Below are 23,757 nucleotides of genomic sequence, written 5' to 3'. Positions count from 1 at the left end.
AAAGCTTTTACTTATTTTTGCCCCTCAATTTATACAAGACCAGTTATAGCTTAATATAAGTTAATGGCATCGACAACACTGGTCACTTACCTAACATCAATTATCTTAAAAAGTCTCCAGTTCTACATCCACTGACAATCTGGTTGAGTTTATTTACAATACCAGCCTCAAAACAGAGACTTTAACAGTGAAAAAGTAAATATTGACACAATTAGGGTGTCTGAAGTATTTGGTTTTAAAATTAATTTTATTGCATTTCGTTACCACTCTAGCTTGTAGCATTTGTAGCCCCCCCATAGGAATATCATCCAGTGCTGATCACAGTTAAAGTTAATCATTACTTCTGTATTATGTAAATCTGTATACTACAAAACTATCTCATCTTTCTTTTTGAACATGTGTGTTCACATGCCAGTCTGGTGTGTTTGAAGTTGAAGGTTGTCATCACATAGACTTTGACTCCTCTGTGTTTGCTTTGTTCCTCTTCTGATGTGTTTTCTTTTAATGTTATTGGACAAATAGTTTATTTTGCAACTGTGCTTTACTTTTGAACCTTTCTCATGTGTTTTTATTGTTTAACCCTCGTTACTACACCAGTATAGCTATAATGCTATACTATTATTAAGTATTTAAAAAGTTGTTTACTTGTCTAATTTAGCTTAAAATGGAAATGCTAAGCACTCACTAGACACTTTGCACAGGTACAGCTGCTAGTACCAAAGTGGACCCCCTTTTGTTTGTTGTCTCAGCATAAATACAACTTTTTTTTTAAATGTATTTATTTGTTTTTGCCGTTTTGAGCACCACAAGCTGAGTGCCATCTAGTTCCATTATATTGGAAAGAAGTCAGACATTGTTATGGCTGGTATTTCCAACACTTGGCATCAAAACAATCCAGACTGATAAGTAGCGCTACAGGTAAGAGGAAAAATATGTACTTTTGATGCTGCGGTGAGTTGTCTCTTTAAATCACCTTTTATTGTGATGCTTGGTTTGAACTTCAGCAGATCGTCTTTGATGCTGAGTTTCTGCAATGTGATTGGCTGATTACCAAGCAGTGGAAGAGGTGTACCTTATACAGTGGCTGGTGAGTATAATCTCTGTTCTTTATTTCATTAATTCTCTTCATTTTGTTTTTCTTTAGTGTGTTGGTGCTCATGAACCTGTGTGCAATGTGTGGTTTCGCCAGCAGGCTGCACTCTCCACAACAAAATATTCACTGTGAAGTGATGCTATTGATGATGTCTCACTGCTTCTGTTAACCAAAGCCAGCAAGAGGAAATCTGTGATGAAGAATATGGAAAATTATGTCTAAAAGTATCTATGAACTAATTTGCAGCAGTTAATGATCTAAGTAGCAAATTGCATTCCTGTCTGAATGCACCTGACACTAGATACAGAGATAAAATACATGCAAGCAAGGTAATATGGCAAACACTTGTTTCACTGTTGCTGTGCAGGAATGTGAAGGCTCTTAATCTTAATCTTTGGAATTTGTGCGGGGCCAAAGCTGATTGAACGACCTGCTGCCTGGCTGCCTGAACCCCCCACTGTTCACTGGACTAATACAGCATTCCCAGACACGTGTTTACACCGACACTCACTGTTAATACTGGGAAACACTGTTCCATATTTGACCTCTTTATCAAAACAATCCAGCAAATCTAAAGAATGAGTCTGATTGATCAAATGTGAACAAAGTACACTTATACACTTGTTAAAAGCAACAAGCATCTGATATTTTTACCTTATGAGAAGAAAATAATTCCTGGTTTGGAGTTACTAATCTGTCTCCCCTCCGCCTCCCCCCTGTTCTCTTGTTGCTGTCCCCCTCCTGGACTGGCTGGCATGTGTGTGGAATAAAAATGCGTGAGGCCTTTTGTCCCGCTGGTTCCAAGTAACTGCTCTGCCCTCACACTGGAGAATAGGAGCTTGGGAAGAGCAGGTTTTCTCCTCTCAGTAGGACGAGAGACACATGGCTGCTTAAAGAGAAGCAGAAGAAGAAGAGAGGGGAGACCCCTGTCCCCTGGGCCTGGAGATGCACTAGGTAAATTGTTAAACTTTGCACTAGTGATTTTGCTGTTCCTCTAAATCTGAATGCTTCTGATTGACTTGCTGGTCTAGTATTGATCTTTAAAGACTTTAAAGACAGGCTGTGCTTTTGAGTATTTACTGGGCTAAAGCTGAGGGGAATTCATGGACTTATGAAATGGAAACACACTGGTTGATGTGTTACTTTGCTTTCTTGCTCAAGTTTTCCAGAGGACAAATGAGATGTCATCAGAAACCATTTTCCTCTCTGATATGGATTCAGCCTGCAGCTCCTGATGCTAACTAAGCTGAGAGCACTGTGAGGACAAGACGCTGGTGGAGTTTAAACAGGTACCAATGCAGATTCTCTGCTTTCAATCACTTTGCAAATTCAAACGTGAAACCAAAGTGACAGGATTGGCTTTGCACTTCAATACAAAAAAGTTGATAAGTTAACATGCATCTTTATCTGTTTATCTGAAGTTCTTTAAACTGTCCATGCTTGTAAGCTTTATTATGCAGTGATTACTGAGTGATGAATGAAAAACTTGGTAAACTATAATGTCTGTGCAAAGGTAATCATTACTATAAGAATATAACTGCCAATTTTTCAACAGACAGCTACATTTAAGAAAATTAACATTTATTAGATACCATTTTATATGATGTGTATTATGAATAAGTAGCATTTCCATTTTAAGCAAAATGTGACTAGTTGACAAAATTTACAATGAAGATTATGACTTACAATGTAATTACCCGATAGTCTACTTACAGTGCAAGTGCTCTTAATTTACAGTGTACAGTACATTGTATGAACAGTAACTATAAAATACTTAGCTGGTTCTACCAGTACTTAAATGCATGGCAGAACAAGGGAGTAACAAATAATATTAGTAAGGACTGACTTAATTGTATGTAAATTTCAGGTACCCACTGGGTATTTTAGAGGAAAGGAGAAATCACTTATAGTGTAAAATAAGACTGTAATATAAGTGCCAGGCGGTTAAAGCTATACCTTTAAGTAGGTCTTCACTTCACAACTGGATTTTATATAAACTGTTAAAGTGTTCTGAATGTAGTCAAAACACATTTTCCATGTCTTTAAGTTGACATTCCTACTTTTATTGATTTTTTTTTTCTTTTTCTGCTTTTGTTGTAGTTGCCAGAGGACAGGTAGATAGACTGGCAGACAAACACTGAGTGAAGGATGGAGAAAGCAGCACAGGGCGGAGACAAGCTGATCAGCCAGCAGGCTCTGTGTGAGCCTGATGAGCAGACCAGGAAACGCCCCGGCATCTCCACTCTCAAAGTATGAAAGCCTTCTGCTTGTTACTTTTAATTATGTTTTTCTTTAAAGGTTGAAGTTAATCCTGATGATGCAATCAGAGTAAATCATCAACATAAAATAACACAACACCCTCATTGTCCTGCTTTAATTGCCTGATTTTTTTTCAGGTTTTGACTAGTTTTACAAGATACCACTACTTTCACTTCGCTTAACAAATAGGTGCGCACAGCATCTTAAATGCAGTAATGTTGGCCTCAAATTATTTCCACCACACAGGGGGTCCAACAGTGATTGTATCAGGGTGGCCATGGCCTCCCTGCCCCCCCCCCCCCAGGGGCACCACTGCCACTGAAGAGGACAAACTTCAAGAAGTGCATATAGATGATAGATGGATGGAGAAATGCTTAAAATGTGAGATGCACATCAGTTGTGGTCAAATGAGCGTTTTCGGAGATATGCTTTCCCCCAAAGTAGGTAGAATCAAGCCAAGAGCTGATCATGATGATGTTTTGGAAAATCTTGGCAAACCACATTTCTCATCTGGATCAGCATATCAGCTTTTGTCAGACACTTCAATATCAGTCCTGAGCTCAGCCTCGCCTGATTGCCGCACTACATCAGCATTTGCAGAATTAATGGAGCATTTCTCCCAAAACACATTGACTACAACTATTGCATACAAGACTCCTTTACTATATATGTGTGGAGATACTGGGCTGAAAAGCAAATGATCAGAATAATCACCAAACACACACACACACACACACAAACTTACACAAAATAATACAAAATATACACACTGATTAATGAGTACTGATTAAGGTTTTTAAGAGAATTCACAGCCCAAAGTGGTCCATACCTGTCAGACTGAGTCCTACCTAATCAAATTTAAGCTGAGAATGAAAACTTCCTTTGCAGTACAACATAATAGATAAAACACAGTAGATAGCAGAAATTGCAGGAGAATATCCCCAATGGAAATTAAGTTAGTAGTAACGGGAGTCCAGGGTGCCCACAGAGACTGTGGAGGCTGCTATGGAAGAGGCAGGAACTGTTAAAGGGTAGCTTCTGTATTTTTCAACAAGAACTCAATTTATCCATGTTGATGTGTTTAAGTAGCTAATGAGAACAACAATTTTGGAACTGTTTCAAATATTGTTGTTCATAGTCGTCAATTAAACCAAAAAGAAAAGGAAAAACTGGGTGCTGGTTTAAGGTTTTTCAGTTTGAGTATTATAGTGGCCGTAATCAATATTTTTGTAATAAGAATGCAGCAAATTACGGGTTTAAAAATTTAAGATTTAATTTAAGATTTTTTTAATTAAATCAAAGTGGGAAAATGAAATGGTAGATATTTATCAGAAAATCACAGTAACTTTTCATTTACAGTATAGATTGCCTGGATTTAAAAGACATAAATTAGCCTATTTTGATGGCTTACATTTCTTCTTATGTTTTCTAGTTGTTTATTGTGGCGATGTCCTTCGCCTGCTTCTCCAAGGCACTGACTGGAACCTACATGAAGAGCTCCATCACTCAGATTGAGAGACGTTTCGACCTCTCCAGCACTCATGTAGGACTCATAGATGGCAGTTTTGAGATGGGTACCATACACTTTGATTGATCTCATACATTTTGCACATCTGATCTGTTACATTTGTTTCTGCCACTTTTTTTGTCTTTGGCTCTGTAGCTTATTATTTTCCAAATCTATAATTTGTTATTTTCGGTTTCTTGTTTTCTCTGTGTTGGAGGCAGGCAACTTGCTGTTTCTCGCTGCTGTTAGCTATTTTGGGGCCAAGCTACATCGCCCCAGATTCATTGCTGTGGGCTGTTTCCTCATGGCTTTAGGGGCCTTTCTCACCGGCCTGACACACTTCTTCATGGGACGGTAAGCGCAAAAAAAAAAATGCTTAAATTTGTAGATGCAAACAAAAATGATTTTTAAATAATGCTCCAAATGATGTTGTTCAAAGGAATACATCACAATGAGCATTTGTATATCAACAACTTATCAGTTTTTACATTGAATTATAACTGATGAACTGACTTGATAAATAGAAGCAACTGGAGGCCGTGTTTAATAGAAGCTAAACTATATCACATTCTTTTACTTTTAACTTTCACACAATTTGTGCTCTTCAATGCATCTCATTTATCCAGTCTTATGTTGAGTACTTCCCAAACACATGCATTTACACAAAAAAACCCTTACTATTTGAATCACTTTTGCATAAACAGTGAAGTTACTCATCTGTGCATTAGACTGTACAAAATGTAGTTCAGCTACCTAAAAAACAGTCAATATGAGTTTAAGTGTATGCTATATTTTTAATATTTTCACTGTTTTAACTTACTGAAAGTGAAAATTATGGATGCTCTCTTCAAAGCCACATCTCATTAACAAAAACAGTAATTTGACCTTGCTGTTCACCGGAGTCTACCACTACATGGATCAGTTTGTTTGTGTTATAGTATGAATGGTGTTTTCAAGGAACTGATTTGGATTAACTGAAGTCACACAATAACACAAAGTACTGATCAAGGCAGCTTTGATAAAATTACCATTTTGACAGTGGAGTCTGAAGGTTTTGAAGAGATAACAGCTTCAGTTACCAGCTGGAAAAGGCTGTTGATGGCAAGGTAGAGTGGTGACAATATGCTAAATCTAGCCTGCAGTCTCATGCATGGCGACTTGCGCACATGTGCTGTTTAAGGTTTGAGAATAAATCCATCTGTTTGGGAAGTACTGAGCATATGACTGGATAAATGAGACTTGGATTATACTGCAGGATTTGTTTGAGAATTTTCAAACAGATGTTTTTACATGGTGATGTTGCAATAAATGCAGCTCCCTTTTACTCCATTCATCAAGAGCGTTCGCCATCTTCAAATTCCTCATTTACCTTGGAGGAATGCGAGAAAATCATGTTTCTTTACAAATTTAACTTAACACTGGGTGAGGAACTGATGTTCAAATCTTTGTGTCTTTTGGTGTTGAAATATTCCTAAAATGTCTCTTTGTGGTTTTCACAGCTACAAGTACAACACAGTCATTCAGGTTTTCCAGAATCACAGTGTGAACATCGCCGCCTGTGCGGATCCACTGAGAACAGAAGTACCTGAAATTGAGATTGAGCCCTCTGTGGAACACAACAAATGTAAGTGGGCTACACACTGGGCTCAAATGGGAACCTTTAACATGATTTCAACTGTTGTATCAGTATTTTGGATATCCAGTTAGCAACATTTTTATGCAGAAAATACACTCATCGTTCACCTTTAGCACACATCCAGAATATAGGTATTCACTTTTGGCTCAGCCAGCATGGCTCTGTGGGTGGAAATGTCGGTCGGGCCACTGCTCCCTTGACTGAAATGGCTCAACAACAAATGTATATATTGAAATATTGTATGGAGACTGATATTGTCTAGAGGATAACTTTGACTTCCTTCTAGCACCATCAGCAGGTCAAAGCAAACAGGTTGTTCTTACGTACTATTCATATATATATATACCTACGATAATTAATGCACCAGAGCTCGTATACAACCCAAGCAATCATGAGCCATAAATTTGTATGCAAACCATGTAACTGCGACGGCTGTGATCACATGACCAATGTAATAATGGGACTTAAGACAGAATCAGTATTAAGAGCAAAACTCTTTGTTAGGAGGAGGTTTTTTTTTTTTCAGTAAAATAATGCTAAAGTAGTAGTAAATCAGTAATTCAACAAAAGGCGTTTCTGGACCAGAGAAACATTTTATGTTCTAAGAAACCCAGTTTTTGTTGTGAATCTGGTTAAAAAGCATTAACAAGTCATGGCTCTCTTCCAACTATCCCTGGTATGCACTGATCCTGGTCTGACCGTCAGAGCCTCTCACCTCCTGTGCTGTCGACATACTTGCACATAGTTGCTCAAGTTATCCAGCACCAATCAGTCTGTATGTAGACTACAGGAAAAAAGGAGAAAGAATAATATGTGGGAGCATCAGGTCTTACCTAATAGCGTCACTGAGAAGGCAGTGATCTCTAATATTTATGGTAATAAACAAACACAGATCTGTTTATGCATCCTTCCAATCAGTTCCACCTCCTTGAGATGGGCTTCAGTTGAAATGTTATTTCAGTCTCACTATTGTTGATCCATAATGGATTCTTCTTCTTGCAAAATCACATCATAGACCCACAGAATGCAATGCATTGATCCTGTTCAGCTACTCTGATGAGATGTATTTGAAAAGAAACACAATATGGAATTCACAATGCAGAAGTATGCAAGCTTAAAGCAGAATCCTCTTACACTGATACTAAACCAACAGGACATTGTATTCATACATCTGGTTTGAGGTAGTCAGAATAATTGAGGTTGTAGACTTTATTTTTCTCTTTTATTTTTCAATAACTTGAGAATGGGAAGGGGCTTTTGATACACATCACCAAAGTCTTCCTTTAGAAACACACGTTTTGTAAGAATCTGTTCAAGCCAATAACCAGAAAACTTTCTGGCATTGCATGTTTCCTCAGACAATGAATATGTGACATTTGCATTTATTATGTAGCAGATAAATTGAAACTTTATGTTTCAACAACATTGTGGTTAACGTGTGATTGGGTTTAGGTACAAAAATGACTTGTTTATGGTAAAAATGTTTTGGCTTAAAATAACTAGTTTTGGTTTGGTTTTGGCACAATCCCCTCTGGAAATGCAGTGATATTTTGGAAATAATCAGCCACTCTTTTGTTGCACTTCGGGCAGAAGAAGCAGCAATGACTCATTAAAAAACAACCGCTTTTCATGGCAATATAGATAGATAGATAGACCTTTATTTCCATTGCATGTTATACAACAAAATTTGGGTGATTTTAAACATTTAATACATGTATAATGTTAAACAATCAGATCTTCGCAACAAAATCAATATCATGCTTTCTTGTTTTGTCTCCATGGAGCCTGTGTGAGAGAGTCTGGTTCCAACATGTGGATCTATGTGTTCCTGGGGAACACTCTGCGGGGGATTGGAGAAACCCCTGTCACACCTCTGGGCATCTCGTACATTGACGACTTCGCTAAAGCGGAAAACTCACCCTTCTATATAGGTAAGATCTGATTGTTTATTTTGGGTTTTTTTTATTTTGGTTTTCCACTTCCAGGTCATCAAATGCTGATGTTTTGCCATGCCCTTTTAGCCTCTCTATGTGACGCACTGCTGAAACACATAATGTGATTAATGTTTTGAAACTGTCAGAGTTAGGTTTAGACAACAACACTACTGTGTAGAAATAGAAAATAAATCTAGTTTTCCATTAAAAGTATGTTTGCTACATATCATGATGTCACATAAACACGTCATGTGAGTGGCAGGAGTGCAGAGCCAACATATATAATTTTTTAATTTTCTTGCCATGTGTGTCCTTTGCCTTCTTAACTCTTCTCAAATGTATTCCAATTAGAGTTGTGTTAAAATTAGTCTTTTCAGCTCCCTTCTTCTAGATGGCATCATACAAAATGTGAATCTATTGATTTGATTATTTTGTGATTTGCAGCTTGTCTCCAGACCATCACACTCCTGGGCCCTATGTTTGGTTTCCTTTTGGGCTCCTATTGTGCCAAAATATATGTTGATATTGGATTTGTTGATATTGGTAAGTGTAATTTTTGCTATGTAGGAAGTGTGTATCATCAGTTAGTCTTCCCTCTAAAACTAACGTTAGCTTTATTACTTAGCTAAAATGTGCAATTGACACTGCTCATTTCATTTTGTCATCCTGTATCTGAAATCAAAGACTCAAAAAAATCTAAATTTACAATGAGCTAAAAATAAAAAATTCACACAGGCTGATAAAGTTAAACCAGGAAATGCTTTTTGGCTAAATTTCATGGTTTGACAAAAGAGAAATGCAGACTCTGGTCAGAGCTTTGTCTCAGACTAATTTTGACTCAGCTTGCAGCTCAGGGTGCACACGTCCATAAAAATAGGCTCAAACCTGTCAGAGTGTATCAGCAAGGACTCTTCTGAGTGATCCTGTGAGGATTTATCTCAACTCTCACAGATATATAAAGTAAAATCAATAATTCATTTCTCAAACAAACTTAATCCGTCCACTTCAAGTGTTCAGTGTCAATAAAGAAAAGTGTCTCAGCTCTGATGCAATTTGCCCATTCTGGTGAGCATGATCACTTGACACAAAGACAGATTGAAATTACAAAAAGTGAAAGCCTAAACACACACTAGGCTTCCTGCTGCACTCATTCGAATGCTCTTTTTTGGCATCCAGAAGGTGTGACCATCACTCCTACAGACGCCCGCTGGGTGGGCGCCTGGTGGATGGGCTTCATGGTGTCCTCCGCCCTCCTGCTCATCTCCAGCATTCCTTTCTGGTTCCTGCCCCGCACGCTGCCAAAGCAGGAGGGAGACGAGGGCAAGCCCACCCCCGCCATCTCACAGACCCTCGATGGGATAGAGGACGCCCTCAACAACAATCAAAACCTTAAGCTGAGTGACATCGCTAAAGGTTGAGACAATCCTCTTTTTTTTTTTTATAACAAAACACTGATGAAACTTCATTTCGTTTCCAGTTCAAACTGACATTAAGTACTGATTTGTGTGCAGGTTTGTGGTCAATTTTGTGTTTTTATTGAATGTCCGTCCTACAGGCTTTCTCCCCTCGCTGAAGCGTCTGTTGGGAACTCCTGCCTACTTCCTGCTCCTTTGTGGGACCATCCTGAAGTTCAACTCTTTCATCGGCCTGATTACCTTCAAAGCCAAATACATGGAACAACAGTTTGGACAGTCCGCCTCCAGAGCCAACTTCCTCATAGGTGAAAAATAAATTGCATTAACATAGTTGAAAAAAAAAAAAAAAAACTTGAACACACATCAGTGTGAGAAGAACTACCTTTAGATGACAGAAACCACCCTTTGGGAAAAATGTATTTGATGTGTACTTTGAGTTTTTGGTTTGTTCCATTTCCCATGTGCTAACATGGAGGGGGCTGGGGTTATAACCTAGCCCATCTTTAATAAACAGTCTATTGGTGCAGGAGAGAAGTTTCAGTTTTGGAGCCTCACCACAGGATGGTGCCACATCCTACACACTAGACCTTTAAGGACAGAGTGAACACCACCGCCTTGAAAGCCAAAAACTCATGAATTCACTCAAGGCTAAATGTTTGATTACATTTAGATAAATAAATAAATGTGCACACTCTCTGTAAGACAGTTACAAAGTACCTTTTTCTATGATTAGACAGTATGTGTCCATTAGATGAAGCTCTTGCCTCTGATACTTGCCAGTATCTGGTTTCTTATCGTAAAATGAGAGACACTGTTGAGACTAATAGAAAGCAACTATTTTTGGGTGTCTGATGGTGAAAGACTTCCTACTGTAGGTGCACTACTACTACTACTACTGCTACTACTACTGCTACTACTGCTTTGTCTTTCAGGTGTGTTGAACCTGCCAGCGGTGGCGGTGGGGATCTTTCTGGGAGGGCTGCTGATGAAGAGGTATAAACTGAGTTTGGTGTCAGGAGCACAGCTCTCCTTTGCCACATCCTTCATGGCATACCTCCTCCTGCTGCTGAAGTTTGGCACCAAGTGTGATAACGTTCCCATGGCTGGGCTCACCATCTCGTACAACGGGTCAGTGCGGAGGAAGATGAAGATGACCACAGCTTTAACACACCAAAACTAATCTATAATAGGAGCTATTTTTACAGCCTCCAAAAACAATTTTTCTAGAAGCTCAACCTACAGCTAATCTTAATTATAAGCCTACTTTGCCCTACAGGACGCAGAGTATATCATCCGACAGGAATACGCTCTTTGCAGAGTGTAACAGAGATTGTGCGTGTTCAGCAGAGGAGTGGGAGCCCGTGTGCTCAGACAGCGGCATCACCTACATCTCTCCGTGTATGGCTGGCTGCATCAGCTCCACTGGACACGGCAAGAACACGGTAAAGCTGTACACAAAAATTTGTTACTACCAGTATCTCATTTTAAGCCTTTTCAGCAGTATTTAATATTTCATTATCGCATTATGTTTTATCAAGATCCCACATGTCAGAATGAATTGTAAGTAACACATTTCTCATCTAAATTAATGATTGATGAGTGATAACGTCATTAATTCCCAGTAAGTTTTCCCACTACAGTGCAGTTTCTCTCTCGTCACCAGGTGTTTCACAACTGCAGCTGTGTGTCCGCCTCCTTCCCAGCAGGCAGCAGTACGTCTGTGCGGCTGGGCCAGTGTCCTCATGCCAAGGACTGTAGCCGCAGTTTCACCTCCTACATGGCTGTATCTGTTCTCAGCTCCTTCATCAACGCTCTGGGAGCCACGCCTGGCTACATGGTCATCATACGGTCTGTGCACTCACTTCTGGCCAACTGAAAAAAGAGAATTATTAAGCAGCTTTAATAATTACTTCAATAAAAATTAATTAAGTTTTTTTTTAACTTGATTTCTAAGCAGTTGTGTTAATTTAACTTGATAACTTGATTTGAAAAAACTTAATTCATTTATGTTTCACCAATTGAAGAATCAAGTTGGCTAACAATTCTCTTTTTTTCAGTGCAAGAAGGGAAAATTATAAGGTGAAATATTAGTGCTACTGTATCTTATGATTTGAGTTGTGAGTAGCATCGCAAATATCATGGTTTTGATGCAGTTGCCGCCTCTGGATTCATATTCAGTGTACAGACATGAGAGTGGTATCTATCTCCTCATGTCACTTTTGCAAAGTGTATTATCCAAAATGTACCTTTAAAGACACTGACTGGTGTAATAACTTTCTACAAAGTAATCTGTATAAGTGACCCAGTGTTGTTTTGTAATTACAGATGCATCTCACCAGAGCTTAAATCTCTTGCGCTGGGTATCCAGGCCTTGGCAACTAGGACCCTTGGTAAGCTTTGTTAGTTTAATTTCTTTTTCATGTATTTGCAAAAAGTTTCGGTTTCCAGTGTTTGCACAGTATTACAAAAAAAAATCTCATAATTACTGAAGCTGATTTAGACACCATCAATCAATTGCTGTTTACATGATGCAATCATTTTTTTTTTATAGCTTTCTGTGATTCCAAACCAATGCAGACTTGTTTTACTACACAGCACAAATGAGACTCTAGTTGCTGTTTGAACAAACCATAGTTCCGAGGCCACTTAGTCTGAAAAGTGTCTCGATTTTGACTCGTGTTTCCGCTCCATTCTGTAGAATCCAAGTACTCATGTGAGGCAGGAAAAAACTTCAACAAAGTTTATTTTGGACTGCAGAAAAATGCAGAAAAATACAGCAAACAAAGTCCTTCCATAATCACATCTCGTCTCATCCACTACCCACTTGATTTCCTATCTCAAAACTCCAAAACACATTCCTATACGATAAAGCATGATCAAAAACTTATATCAGTACTAAACTGCCTTACGGCACCATAGCTGTATAACATAACCTAGCCAGCACTGTAACAGCAATAATATAAGAAGTAATAACAAAAACTATAGACATAACTTTAGTTTAGTCTACTACACCATTCAAAATACACAGAAACTGTTGTAAAAATTGGAATATCAAAACCTATATATGTCATATACTAACATTAACATTTTTACCAAGTATAAAATGTGTGATTAAGTGGCTCTTACAGAAACACATTGGTTTTTAATTGGATTTAGTATGGGCAGAGTCCACAGAAAATCCTTATGCTTCGCAGTGCCTCCACGTCTTTTGTGCACCAGGTATTAGTCTGGTTTGAGTGCACATTTTTTGTAAAAGTTTGGCAGTCAAAAAAAGATAATATGAGAAATATAATTGAGGGGCGCACAATATTTCTCTCCATTGCAACATTGTAACAGTACATATTAGGGCGATAACCTTGTCTGTAGGTGGACTGCCTGCACCAGTGTACTTTGGAGCCCTGATTGATTCAACTTGCCTGAAGTGGTCGATCAAAAAGTGCGGGGGCCGGGGAGCATGCCGCTTTTATGACTCTGATATGTACAGGTATGCCAAGAACTACAAATGACTGCAAGTATTAATTTGCTTAAAATGTTGAGTATTTCTACTTCAGACACTAAAGCAATAAAGATTTCTGCCATTTATTGCTGTCTCACCATCATTTGTCTCCATTTTCAGGATCATCTTCCTGAGCCTAATTACCTGTCTCAGTGGTTCTTCCTATTTCTTCATCATTGCCGTCATCGTCCTCCTCAGACGACAGTTTCGAAAACCACAGCGGGAAACAGACATGCAGATCACAAAAGCTGGACTACAGAACCCGTCGAATCCTAGCGCTCCTAAAGCTTCCAGACCTCCTTATGTTCCCAGAGGTCGGGTAATGACCAGATCCAAACTGAAGGAGGGAGGAGAGATTCCAAGAACGGAGCAGCTCCCCAAAGACAGCAGCTCCACGAATAACACCCAGGAGAAGCAACAGCTCAAATCCCTGACAGAAACCACTGTTGAATTAAATCCTCTAATACGTGAAGAAGCAAAGATAGAGATGGATGAGCTGAAGTCAGAGGAGGTGAAAGAGGGAAAAGACGAGGTTTGCAAAGAGACGAATGCTCAGGTGGAAAAAGAGGACCGTCTCTCAGATGTGAAAGAGTTAGAGAAAGAAACGACACACAGCAAAGAAACTGACGGCCCACAAAACTGAGTGTTCGCTCGCGTGGTCTCAAACAGGTGGGGACCATTCTAGACATGTTACTGTGTTTGACCAAAAGTCATTTACTGTCAAGAGGGATTGTGTCTTCATCTGGGATATAGTATTCCTCAGGCTAACACTATCCCCCCTCTTTTATTACAGTATAGAGCTGTTACATTACACATAGTCCTGAAGAGGAAATGGAATAACAGTGATCCCATTTTCACAGCCGTATAGAAACGTAGTATAGCATTTAGTACAAAACTGGAAATGCACTGAATTTTCACGTCGACCAACAATTCAAAATAAAGACTCATGTATGCACATGATTACACAACAGCCCTGCAAGGCCCAAAACATTATAGAATAATCTTATTGTTCAAATTGAATGTCTTTCTTTTCATGTCAATAAATGAATCCTTGAATGTGTAATATTATTGTCAAACTACATTTTGCTGATGTGATATATGCACAGTCTCAAAAACATGCATGGAACCAGTGCTGACACAAAATCATGCTGAAGACACAACACATTTTTAAAAATTTTGCTGGAATTTTTTTTCCTGCATAGAGAATTATGAGGCGGCCGCCTTTGTCAAATGTTAACTCACCATCAGCTCACAGTTAGCTCATGATCAGTCACCTTTGTTTCTTGGCCCAGACGCAAAAGCCCCAAAAGCCCTTAATAAAATGTTAAATTAGCATTTAACTAGCTATTATATGTTAGTTAAAAAAAGTTACAAAAAGTTGGGACACTGTAAAAAGTAAAAAGAAACATCATGCAATGGTTTACAAATCCACTTTGACCTATATTTAACTGAATACAGTACAAAAACAGTACAGTGCAAATACAGTTAAGAACAAATACACTATAGTTCTAGTGACACATGCAGTATTCTCCAAATGGAATATGGCTGCAGTTTTATATATCTCTCTTGTACTGTGACTACAGTATTCACTGGTAAGATATAAGGAAATAAAGTAGCTTTAATTAACTTCTATTCCACACTTACATATGTAGAAAATGATAGTTCACTATCCCACTATATGCATTCTACTACTTATTTGCTACTGAGAAAATGAATATGAATATGAATATATTTGAATAAAAAAATTAAAATAACTTATTTTATACTACATATAAAATATGCTATTATATATATACTAGATATACTACTGACAAAAGCAATGCATTAAAATTTAGAAAGTAAAATAAATTATTTTAAAAAGAATGATACAATTTCATGAAAGCAAAGAATTTAAATAAAGTAAAACATTTTTTTAAAAAGTATATACTACTGATAAAAGCAAAGACTAAAATACAAGATATTTAGTACATTTCGTGGTATTGTCAGTCTTAAACATTACTTCAGTACATTTTAAAAAAGTAGGCTATTGCTGGGACCACCACAGAAAATTACAAATGAACATCCAGTGATTCACTAACAGACACAGTTGATTATCCATGTAATAAAATGTTTGCTTGACCCAGTTAAAGGTACATGTGCGCACATGACGCCACTTTCACTTCATTTTGAGCGAGGAAAAAAACCCTGTGTACTCCTGTCAGGTTCCTTGCTCACAAGTGGCTTACGTGCTCAAGTGCAAATTGATTTTCAACAACGTCATTGTTAATTAAACCTGCAGTAATTGAGTTTTTGGCCACTTGGGGCAGCGCAACAACGAGCTGAAGAAAAAATGTGCGAGCAAAGACCGGCTCATTTACACCTTGAGCAGATGTAGAGCAACATTAGCTTTCATTTGGAGTTGTGTTTCGTCAGGCCTGTAATGACTCCGATTTACTCTCGAACAACTCCTGAGGAAAATATGTGGTTCTTTAGCTGCTAAATGGCCCACAGTGTTCAACAGCTGGTGGCTAAGTTTGTGTGCTGTTGTGTTTTGTGTACAGTTAGTGTATTGTAACTTCTTTTCCCCCATACTGCCCGCTGCGTGTGAATATGACCCTGATGAGAGCTGTGAGAGTGAACCATAATTTTGAAATTGCAGACCATAAAACTGATAAGTTCAAAGATGATTACATTACAAAAAAACGTGTGTTTGATCCATTGTTAATACAAAAATATTGACCATAGCAGCTTTAAGTTTTGGTAAAAGTTAAGATTTGTTTGTGTGGATATTGTGATGTCTTAAATTAGTTACAGATAGCAGTAAAATATGTACAAAATAAAGATAAATTTAAGATTTCAACCACTACTGTTATTTACACGGAATCACAGAACTACAATTCAACAATAATCAATAGAAAACTGACCAGAGGCCTAAATGTATGTACAGTACATGAGCTGCCTACTGTTCAACAAGCCCAGATAGTGTTATAATTTGGCTGGAAGATGTTACTGAGCAGTGATAGACAGACAAAACAACAAACCACTGGCACTCCTGATAAAGGAGTCATTCATACTCATGTAGTAGATATTTGTTTTCCCAATACAGGTGCTGGTGACGTTAAGCGTCTGTCTGTGTGTGGCTGCACCGTGAAGAGGGAAGAGACTACACACGTACGTGCGGGGGCTCCTCTCTTCACTTAACAGTTGGGCTGTTATTCCACCGAGGTCTCTGTAACTGTGAGTATGTGTTGGGTTCCTCTAATGAATAATGTGTGCAAATATTGTGCAAAGAAAGTATGCATACACTTGAATGTCTCTCATTTAAACAGTGCAATATGCAATAGTGGACACGTCCCCAGTTGATAATATAATAGACATGAACAGCAGAGGCCAAAGCACTGTTACCTTTTCTGACTCTGGCTACTTATCCACCAATCATTCCCCAGTGACATTTGATCCTCTTTAAGCCTATCACTGGTTAGTTTTAAAGAAAACAATGTTCAAAGAACGTTTTAAGGACGTTCATCATTTTCAATGTTCCTGTAAGGTTTAATGCTGACTAAGACCAAAAATTTTAACTGCAACATTCTGAGGATGTTTTGGTGACGCTGAGGGGTGACAGATGCTAGAATGTTCTAGGATTTTTTTTTTGTTTTGTTTTTAAAAAATGTTCCCACAATGTTACATGAGAACAAAGAAAAAAACGTTTTCAAAACAACATTCAGAATATGTTATTAAGCCTGAGATTACAGAACACTTTTTTTTTGAAAATGTAATGTAGTGTGATATGTGAAAAAAGATAAATAAAAAACACATTTTTTTGATGTTTATAGAGAATGTTACCCTAACTTTAAGAAGAACGTTCTGGTACCTGCTGCTGTAATAATGTTCTGAATGTGGTATGTAGCACCTTTAAGTAAACTGAGGGTTTGTTGCAGCTTTCTTTCTGTGACAAGAGCACTATAACCAAAGTAATCCAAGGGACAAGAAAACAGAATGATACAAGAGACATGTTTCCCAGGACATTAGTTTACCAAAATAGAATTAAAATCCTCCACATACCTCTCACTTTATTCTTTATCTTGAGTCTGTCCTTCCGCCTTTTCATTCAAGATTGTGCACATTAACTATTCTCAACACCCTGCTTGAGTAGTTAAATATTTAATAGGTTAATTATATATTAAATCAAATTATTATTATTATTTTATCAACCAGCGTTTGTCAATGACTCAGGAGATATTTGCATTAAGAAAAACTCTTGTAAAGTACACATATGATCATTTTGAAGTAGTTCCATTATTTGTGATAACTCCAGAAATGGCCTGTACTATACAATCCATGTGAAAGTAAAGAAATCTGAAAGAATATCCTGTAACTTTATCTTAGTCTGCAGTTACTGCAGGTTTTCTTGGAAAGCTCACAGGAAATACAAGGTGTTCACTGGACCTTTGTGGGAATGGGGGTGTTAAATGTGCATTAGGACTCCACTATATCTCACTGTGAGCTCAAAGCTGCGGTAAAATCCTCCGGCACTTACCGGCATCCTGCTGCCTGTGGTGGCATCTCCCCACTGAGACTGTGTGATGAACGTCATCATTTTAGATGGAATGTTTAATTTAATGCCCTTTTCTTGTATTCTCTGATAATTGCATTTTTATGACTGCTCCTACAGTATAGGCTTCCTCAATTTCATTTTACGTTTAATCCAAGCAAAGCTTGTTTTCATCTGAAAATTCATCTGCTCCTGTGCAGCGCAGGATAACAGAAGTGAGAGTTAAAGGCTCCGTAAACCATATTTGTAAGCACAGGGGACATGAAATTTGTTTTGTATTTGTATCTGTGTTATTTTAATTTGCATTTTTATTAGTGATTTAAATTGGGTGTGGCTCAGCCAGGAAAAGTTGATGTCATTTATTTCCATGCACCAATCAGAGTTTGGGGGGGGGGCAAAAGTAACAAGCTGTAAACACAAACACTGGCATAACCTTCTAAGCTGAAATTTTAGCTCCCACCCAGCTCCACCCTCTCGTCTAAATATGTCAGTTTCTGGCCGCTGCTGGATGCAAAAATCCAAGATGGCCAAATTGCCAAACTTGTGGCATTAAAACGGTAGTCCACAAACCACTATTTCCAAGGGGAAATGTCAGAATTATAAGCTGCTAAATGCTCAGCTAGGTTCACTAGATAGTTGCTAAACTGCTGTATAGTCAGTCTTAAGAACTGTGAGAGTAAAACAAAACAAGGTATGGACTGTGAAACCGAAACAATGAGCTAAAACACCCTAAAATGCAATGTAGCGCTAAGGGGATAGTCAAGTGATTAGTATTGGTGGATTTGTCACCACAAGCATACCATTTTAAATTGCACATGGTCATGTGATCAATTGCTAATATAAAATAAATTATTATAGCGGCTTTAAGTAACAGAAACGCAGGGGCGAAACAAGCGGGTGGCGTCTGGGGCTCCAGCCCCATTTTTTTTAAATTGAAAAGTCCAGAATCTTTTGGGTTTTCTAAAAATACCTTCAACTTTGTGTTTTTCAGACAATGATCTGTCTGCCCACGTTGTTTATCCTAACATGCTATTTTTTCAAGTAAATATTCATCTGTTGGCCTGATATGCATTTCAGAGTATTGATGACCACATTTACATTGTTGCTGATCCTTGATTGGTCCAAGTTATTATGGCAGGGATGGCAGGGATTTGAATGTTGCAGATTTTTCAACTAAACATTCATTCTCTGAACTCTACTCCAACATAGTATAGGCTAACAAATCAGGTTTCAATAATAGTAATGTAACAATTAGATAACAAATAAGAGAATCACAGGTTGATTATTTATCCATGGCAGCAATCATTTTTTTCCCAGCTGGTGTACAGATTTTTATACATACAGATGGCCTTGGAAATGGTGCGTATAGCTACCGTAAATGGAATTAAATAGGGGAAGCGCCCCGGGACCCCCATAGGTTTGCACTGAACCCTGACCCGCTTCAGAGAAGTACTGTGTATTTTAAACCAAGTTTGAAAAAACTATAACAAAGAGATGTGATTGCTAACTAGTCAGATTCCCAGGTCACGTGCGTTGGGTGTTACTCACAAGCTTCACCATCGTTTCATTAATTAGTACCTTCTCAGTTGTTTGTGACATGTCCCATCAAAATAATGAGACAACATTCATTATTAACGATAATTCATCTTCACATCTATTATTAATTGTCGATGAAACCCACGGGGAGGCAGAGGGAGGGCCAGAGTTGGCGACCTAAAACTTCAATACGTGTCTCAAGGTAAATAGGAAGACAACTTTTCTCTCCCTGGTGTGGTTTTATGGCGGGTCAGTCCCATCACGGAGGCTCGTGACAATGATGACGAGGATGATGATGAGGATGGTGACGTACAAAGATGTGTGTGTGCATTTTATGTGTGTGTGATGTGCTGTGAGAATGATCATTATTCTGCATGTGCACAGGTTTCAGCGTGCACATTAAGGTACAGCCGAGTGTGCGTACAGCATATAAATATATATTAATATATATAAGACCCTCTTGGACTTTCAGACACCCCCATTCACCCCTCCTCCGCCCCTCGTCCTCCCCATTCTGTGTAAATGAGAATGCAAGGCTATATTTGGACAGAGCTGATGTCACAAGTGGTTTGAGCGATGAGCCTATAACTGTTGGAGTCTGTTTGTGTGACAGTCTGACAAACCCTGGACTGCTCCAGTGACGGACTGGGATCTGCTGGCTGACAACACAAAGTAAGTGCTCTGCCCCACTTAAGGGCTTACTTTGCCTTAGTTTGTATACAGGACCCATGTCTCTAATTCTTTTGTTTATATATTTGAATGGGGGCTACAGTAAATTAACAGTTTTTTCCTTGCTGTTTTCTTGTAGGTTTGAATAGATATTTTGTTAAATTTGTACCATTTCTTTTCTTCAAATAAATATAACTACTATATTTGACTTTCATGATTCAAATGGTTTCCAAAGAAATCAAAAGGTGTCTTGTTACATCACAGAGAAATGTGCCTAAAAATGATGTAGATTGTGATATTCTCTTTAATGTAAGAAAGTATCAAAAACATATTAAAAAAAAAAGAGTTTTACTCAGAAGTGTGATGCACATAAGCTTTAATAAAGCTCCACAGCTTGTGCACATTATATTGTGTTCAATACCATGACTCTATTGCAGATTTGGGGAAATTAAAAAAAAAAAAAAATCACAATATTTTTGACCAAATACCTGGATTGATATTGTGACAATATTGTAGGGTGGACAGTAGGGGCTTTCACAAAATATTTACACAAAGAGGATTTTTGATTAATAATCACCTGTAATGTGGATATGATGACTAGTAGGTAAATAACATTCAAATAATGCAGCATTTAAAAACAGGACGATACTTACAATATTACGATATTCAAAATCTAAGAAGATATTGATATCACAACATCGATAAAGTATCAGTGTTTTTCCAGTCCTAATCAAAAGTGTGTGTGTGTGTGTATTATCTGGTTCCAGACCCTGTTTTCTGCCATTTGACAGAAATTGTATAAATATTATAAAAATAACCAGCAGATTAATCAATGATGAAATTAATTGTTAGTTGTTACTCTGTTTGTAAAACGTAAGAACATTATACGTATTGAGAAAATTAGAGTATTATAAGTGTATTATAACATCAATGTTGAACTTGTTAATGCTTGTAGGGCTGGGCAGTGTATCAATATTGTATATTGATATTGTGATATAAGATGAGATTGTCTTGCATTTTGGATATCATACTATCTGAAGTGTTGTATTTTCCTAGTTTTAAAGGCTGCATCACAGTAAAGTGATGTAACTTTGCTAACTGTAACTGTAACTGATGTAACTGTTCTTGCTGTTCTATTATTTGCCTTTACCCATAAGACATAATATCCACAGTACTGGTAATTACTTAAAAAAAATCTCATTGTGACAATATTAAATTAAAGCATCAAGAGTCAACCCCACAATATAGATGCAATATTGGTATCGAGTTCTTTGGTCAAAAATATTGTGATATTTGGTTTCTCCATATTGCCCAGCCTTATAGCAGGTGTATTATTGTTAGTGAGTCACTGAGCACAGCCTTAATTAAGACTGTAGGTATACTATAGAAAACAATACTTTTTTTTCTTATCATGATGAAAATTAATAGAGACTCTTTTATGTATGTTATATTCTGACATTATGTACTGATGATGTGCATCGATTGGCATGTTTTTGTGTCTTTCAGCCAGGTCATCATAGTTAAATAAAGGTTAATTACAACAAATACTGCGTGCAAATTCGGCATTCACTGGTTAACCCTAGCCCCCCATAACAAAAAAGTGTTTTGTATGTTCATCCAGGTATCACCTTACACTATGTATCACCTGAGGGTGCCTGTGCTTCTCCTCATGCTGCTTGTGTTGCTGCGCTGCGTCACCGCTGCCCCAAGCTACAGGTAAGTGTACAAACTACAGGCAGAGCAGTGTGCTCTGTGCAATGAGTGTAAAAAAAAAAGTGGTCTGAGATTGTTGGGGCAAAGTTTAAATGATGGCAATCAATTAAACTGTGCAGGTTTCACTTTGCTGAAACGTTGATCATATGAGATCTGAGGTCAGCAGACGAGCAGCAGAATGTCATGGAGATTGTGCGATAAGCATGGGCTGTAATGTTCTGTATGAGGAGCGGTGGGGCATTGATAACTCTGGAGGTGAAAGCCAATTGTGCTCATCTGTGGGAAAGTGTTTCATTGTGCAGCTCGTGGGGAGCTAAGTGCCCACTTTTTCTTGCTCTCGGGACTAGTGGATGTTTTGAAGAGGGTGTAATCAGCTATCAGTGTGAAAAGGGTTTGGTTCTTTTTCCTCTGTGATTCAGGTACTTCAGTCGCAGCTCATCCGGCGAGCAGGAAAGTGCTCTCCCAGACGGAGACAGCTGGTTAGCTCCTGGGCTAATCTCCAACCCGTTTCTTGGCCTCATGGGTACACGGCCAGAGAGAGGGCTCGCTGCTATGAACAGGTGACGGCATTTACAGAAACCAGGAGCCCTTTAACCCTTTGAAATCTGGATCGACATCACTTTTTAGCGTTGCATTTAGACACCTTTCACAAGTATTTAAGTCTTTGAAACCTAAGTAAATTTATTAATATTCTTTGAAAACATGGGGAAAAGGCAACTTGGCAAGAAACTGCAAGAAATTAGTAAATGTAGAAAACTTAAAAAATAAAAATAAATAGAAAAGCTAGGGGAAATGTCCAGAGAACTATAATTTATAATTATATATTTTCAATTATTTTACAGAATTACTATATTTTTAAAGCAGTTTTTCCCCCAGTTGTTTTTTTGTTTGTTTGTTTGGGTTTTTTTTTTTTGGTTTTTACCAATATCAGGTAATTTTCAGGGGTTTTTTTTCCAACAAATGTATTACAAATTTTTGGGTCAATTCTTCTCAAGTTGCTGATTGTCTACTTCCTATGTTTTTGAAAGAAATCAAGCCAATTTACCCATGGTTCAAGGAGTTTAATCATTATTACATGAAAATGAGTGTTATTGTGACTTTTCTGTACTCTCTTTAATCCTCTCAGCCATCATGTGGAGAAGAGGAAATGCAACACAGCCACCTGCGTCACCCAGAGGCTAGCAGACTTCCTGGTCCGATCCAGTAACACTATTGGTACCGTCTATGCGCCGACCAACGTGGGATCCGCCACCTACGGCAAGAGGGACCTTCTGCTGCCTCCCAGCCTCCTGCCTCTCTAGACCGACTGAGGAACCTCCACCAGCACTCCCTGTGCTCTGATGATATAACCAGACATCTTATGTAACAATGATTGTGACAATAACAGTGGCACTGATGGTGATGATGCTGATAATGAACAGTTTTCTTGTTTATTTGATAGAATTTTATGAAACAGTGCCTTTAATTTAAACCATCAAAGTCATTACATGTCCTCTTTTTCTGTTAATGCTGTTCCACAATGGCATGATGTGAATATAATGATACATCAAAGTAAATTCAATAAAAGAATTAAAAAACAAACAAAAATGATGTAAAGCCATAAGAAATAAATGTTATCTGTTGATTTTTATAATAAAATTGTAAAAATAAATTTTTAAAAATCTGAATCTGTTTTAAGCCACATTATTGCATAATATTAACTGCTGTTAGTCATCAGATGCTATAGTTCCATGTCGAATGTCCATTAAAACAAAAGAGTTGAAGTTAAGTTTGATAACCAGCTCGCACCTCACTTCTCCATTTCCCACACACGCTACAGAATGAACTTGCAAACAAGAGACATCCAAAAGATCTTATGAAGTTTAGTTACATTTATAAGCTGTTGTGGAGCTCCCACAGGTGATCTAAGAGGAATGCCTTACTCCCTCTTAGCTACGAGAGTTTGACCTATAGACCATTTCTTTCCTG

General features: G+C 38.0%; 2 protein-coding genes across 3 annotated transcripts; both read left to right on the top strand.

Annotated features, from left to right (window-relative positions):
* The first annotated feature begins 87 nt into the window (after positions 1-87).
* On the top strand, positions 88-14,403 carry LOC121961584 (solute carrier organic anion transporter family member 1C1-like). Of its 2 annotated transcripts, XM_088072808.1 has the most exons (18): positions 88-918; positions 1,008-1,087; positions 1,875-2,047; positions 2,255-2,382; positions 3,194-3,343; positions 4,785-4,926; positions 5,081-5,213; positions 6,359-6,483; positions 8,280-8,426; positions 8,874-8,972; positions 9,606-9,842; positions 9,985-10,149; positions 10,777-10,972; positions 11,121-11,286; positions 11,508-11,692; positions 12,170-12,234; positions 13,211-13,328; positions 13,461-14,403. In XM_088072808.1, the coding sequence occupies exons 5-18, from the start codon at positions 3,242-3,244 to the stop codon at positions 13,981-13,983; spliced, it is 2,403 nt and encodes an 800-aa protein (XP_087928934.1). In that variant the 5' UTR covers positions 88-918; positions 1,008-1,087; positions 1,875-2,047; positions 2,255-2,382; positions 3,194-3,241; the 3' UTR covers positions 13,984-14,403. The 2 variants fall into 2 exon arrangements, with proteins under 2 accessions (XP_087928934.1, XP_087928935.1); XM_088072809.1 differs by lacking the exons at positions 88-918; positions 1,008-1,087 and having other exon boundaries at positions 1,121-2,047; positions 9,609-9,842.
* Positions 14,404-19,566: 5,163 nt separating this feature from the next.
* Positions 19,567-23,450, top strand: iapp (islet amyloid polypeptide). Its single transcript, XM_042511024.2, has 4 exons — positions 19,567-20,079; positions 21,698-21,792; positions 22,209-22,349; positions 22,916-23,450. Exons 2-4 carry the CDS (start codon positions 21,713-21,715, stop codon positions 23,088-23,090), a joined length of 396 nt encoding a protein of 131 aa, XP_042366958.1. The 5' UTR covers positions 19,567-20,079; positions 21,698-21,712; the 3' UTR covers positions 23,091-23,450.
* The last annotated feature ends 307 nt before the right edge of the window (positions 23,451-23,757 follow it).

This window comes from Plectropomus leopardus, chromosome 22, assembly GCF_026936395.1.
Source record: "Plectropomus leopardus strain MGB_pleo_1.0 chromosome 22, ASM2693639v1, whole genome shotgun sequence".
NCBI classification, from domain to species: Eukaryota; Metazoa; Chordata; class Actinopteri; order Perciformes; family Serranidae; genus Plectropomus; species Plectropomus leopardus.
Note: the sequence above shows the minus strand (reverse complement) of the source record. Positions and strands in the feature narration are given on the sequence as shown.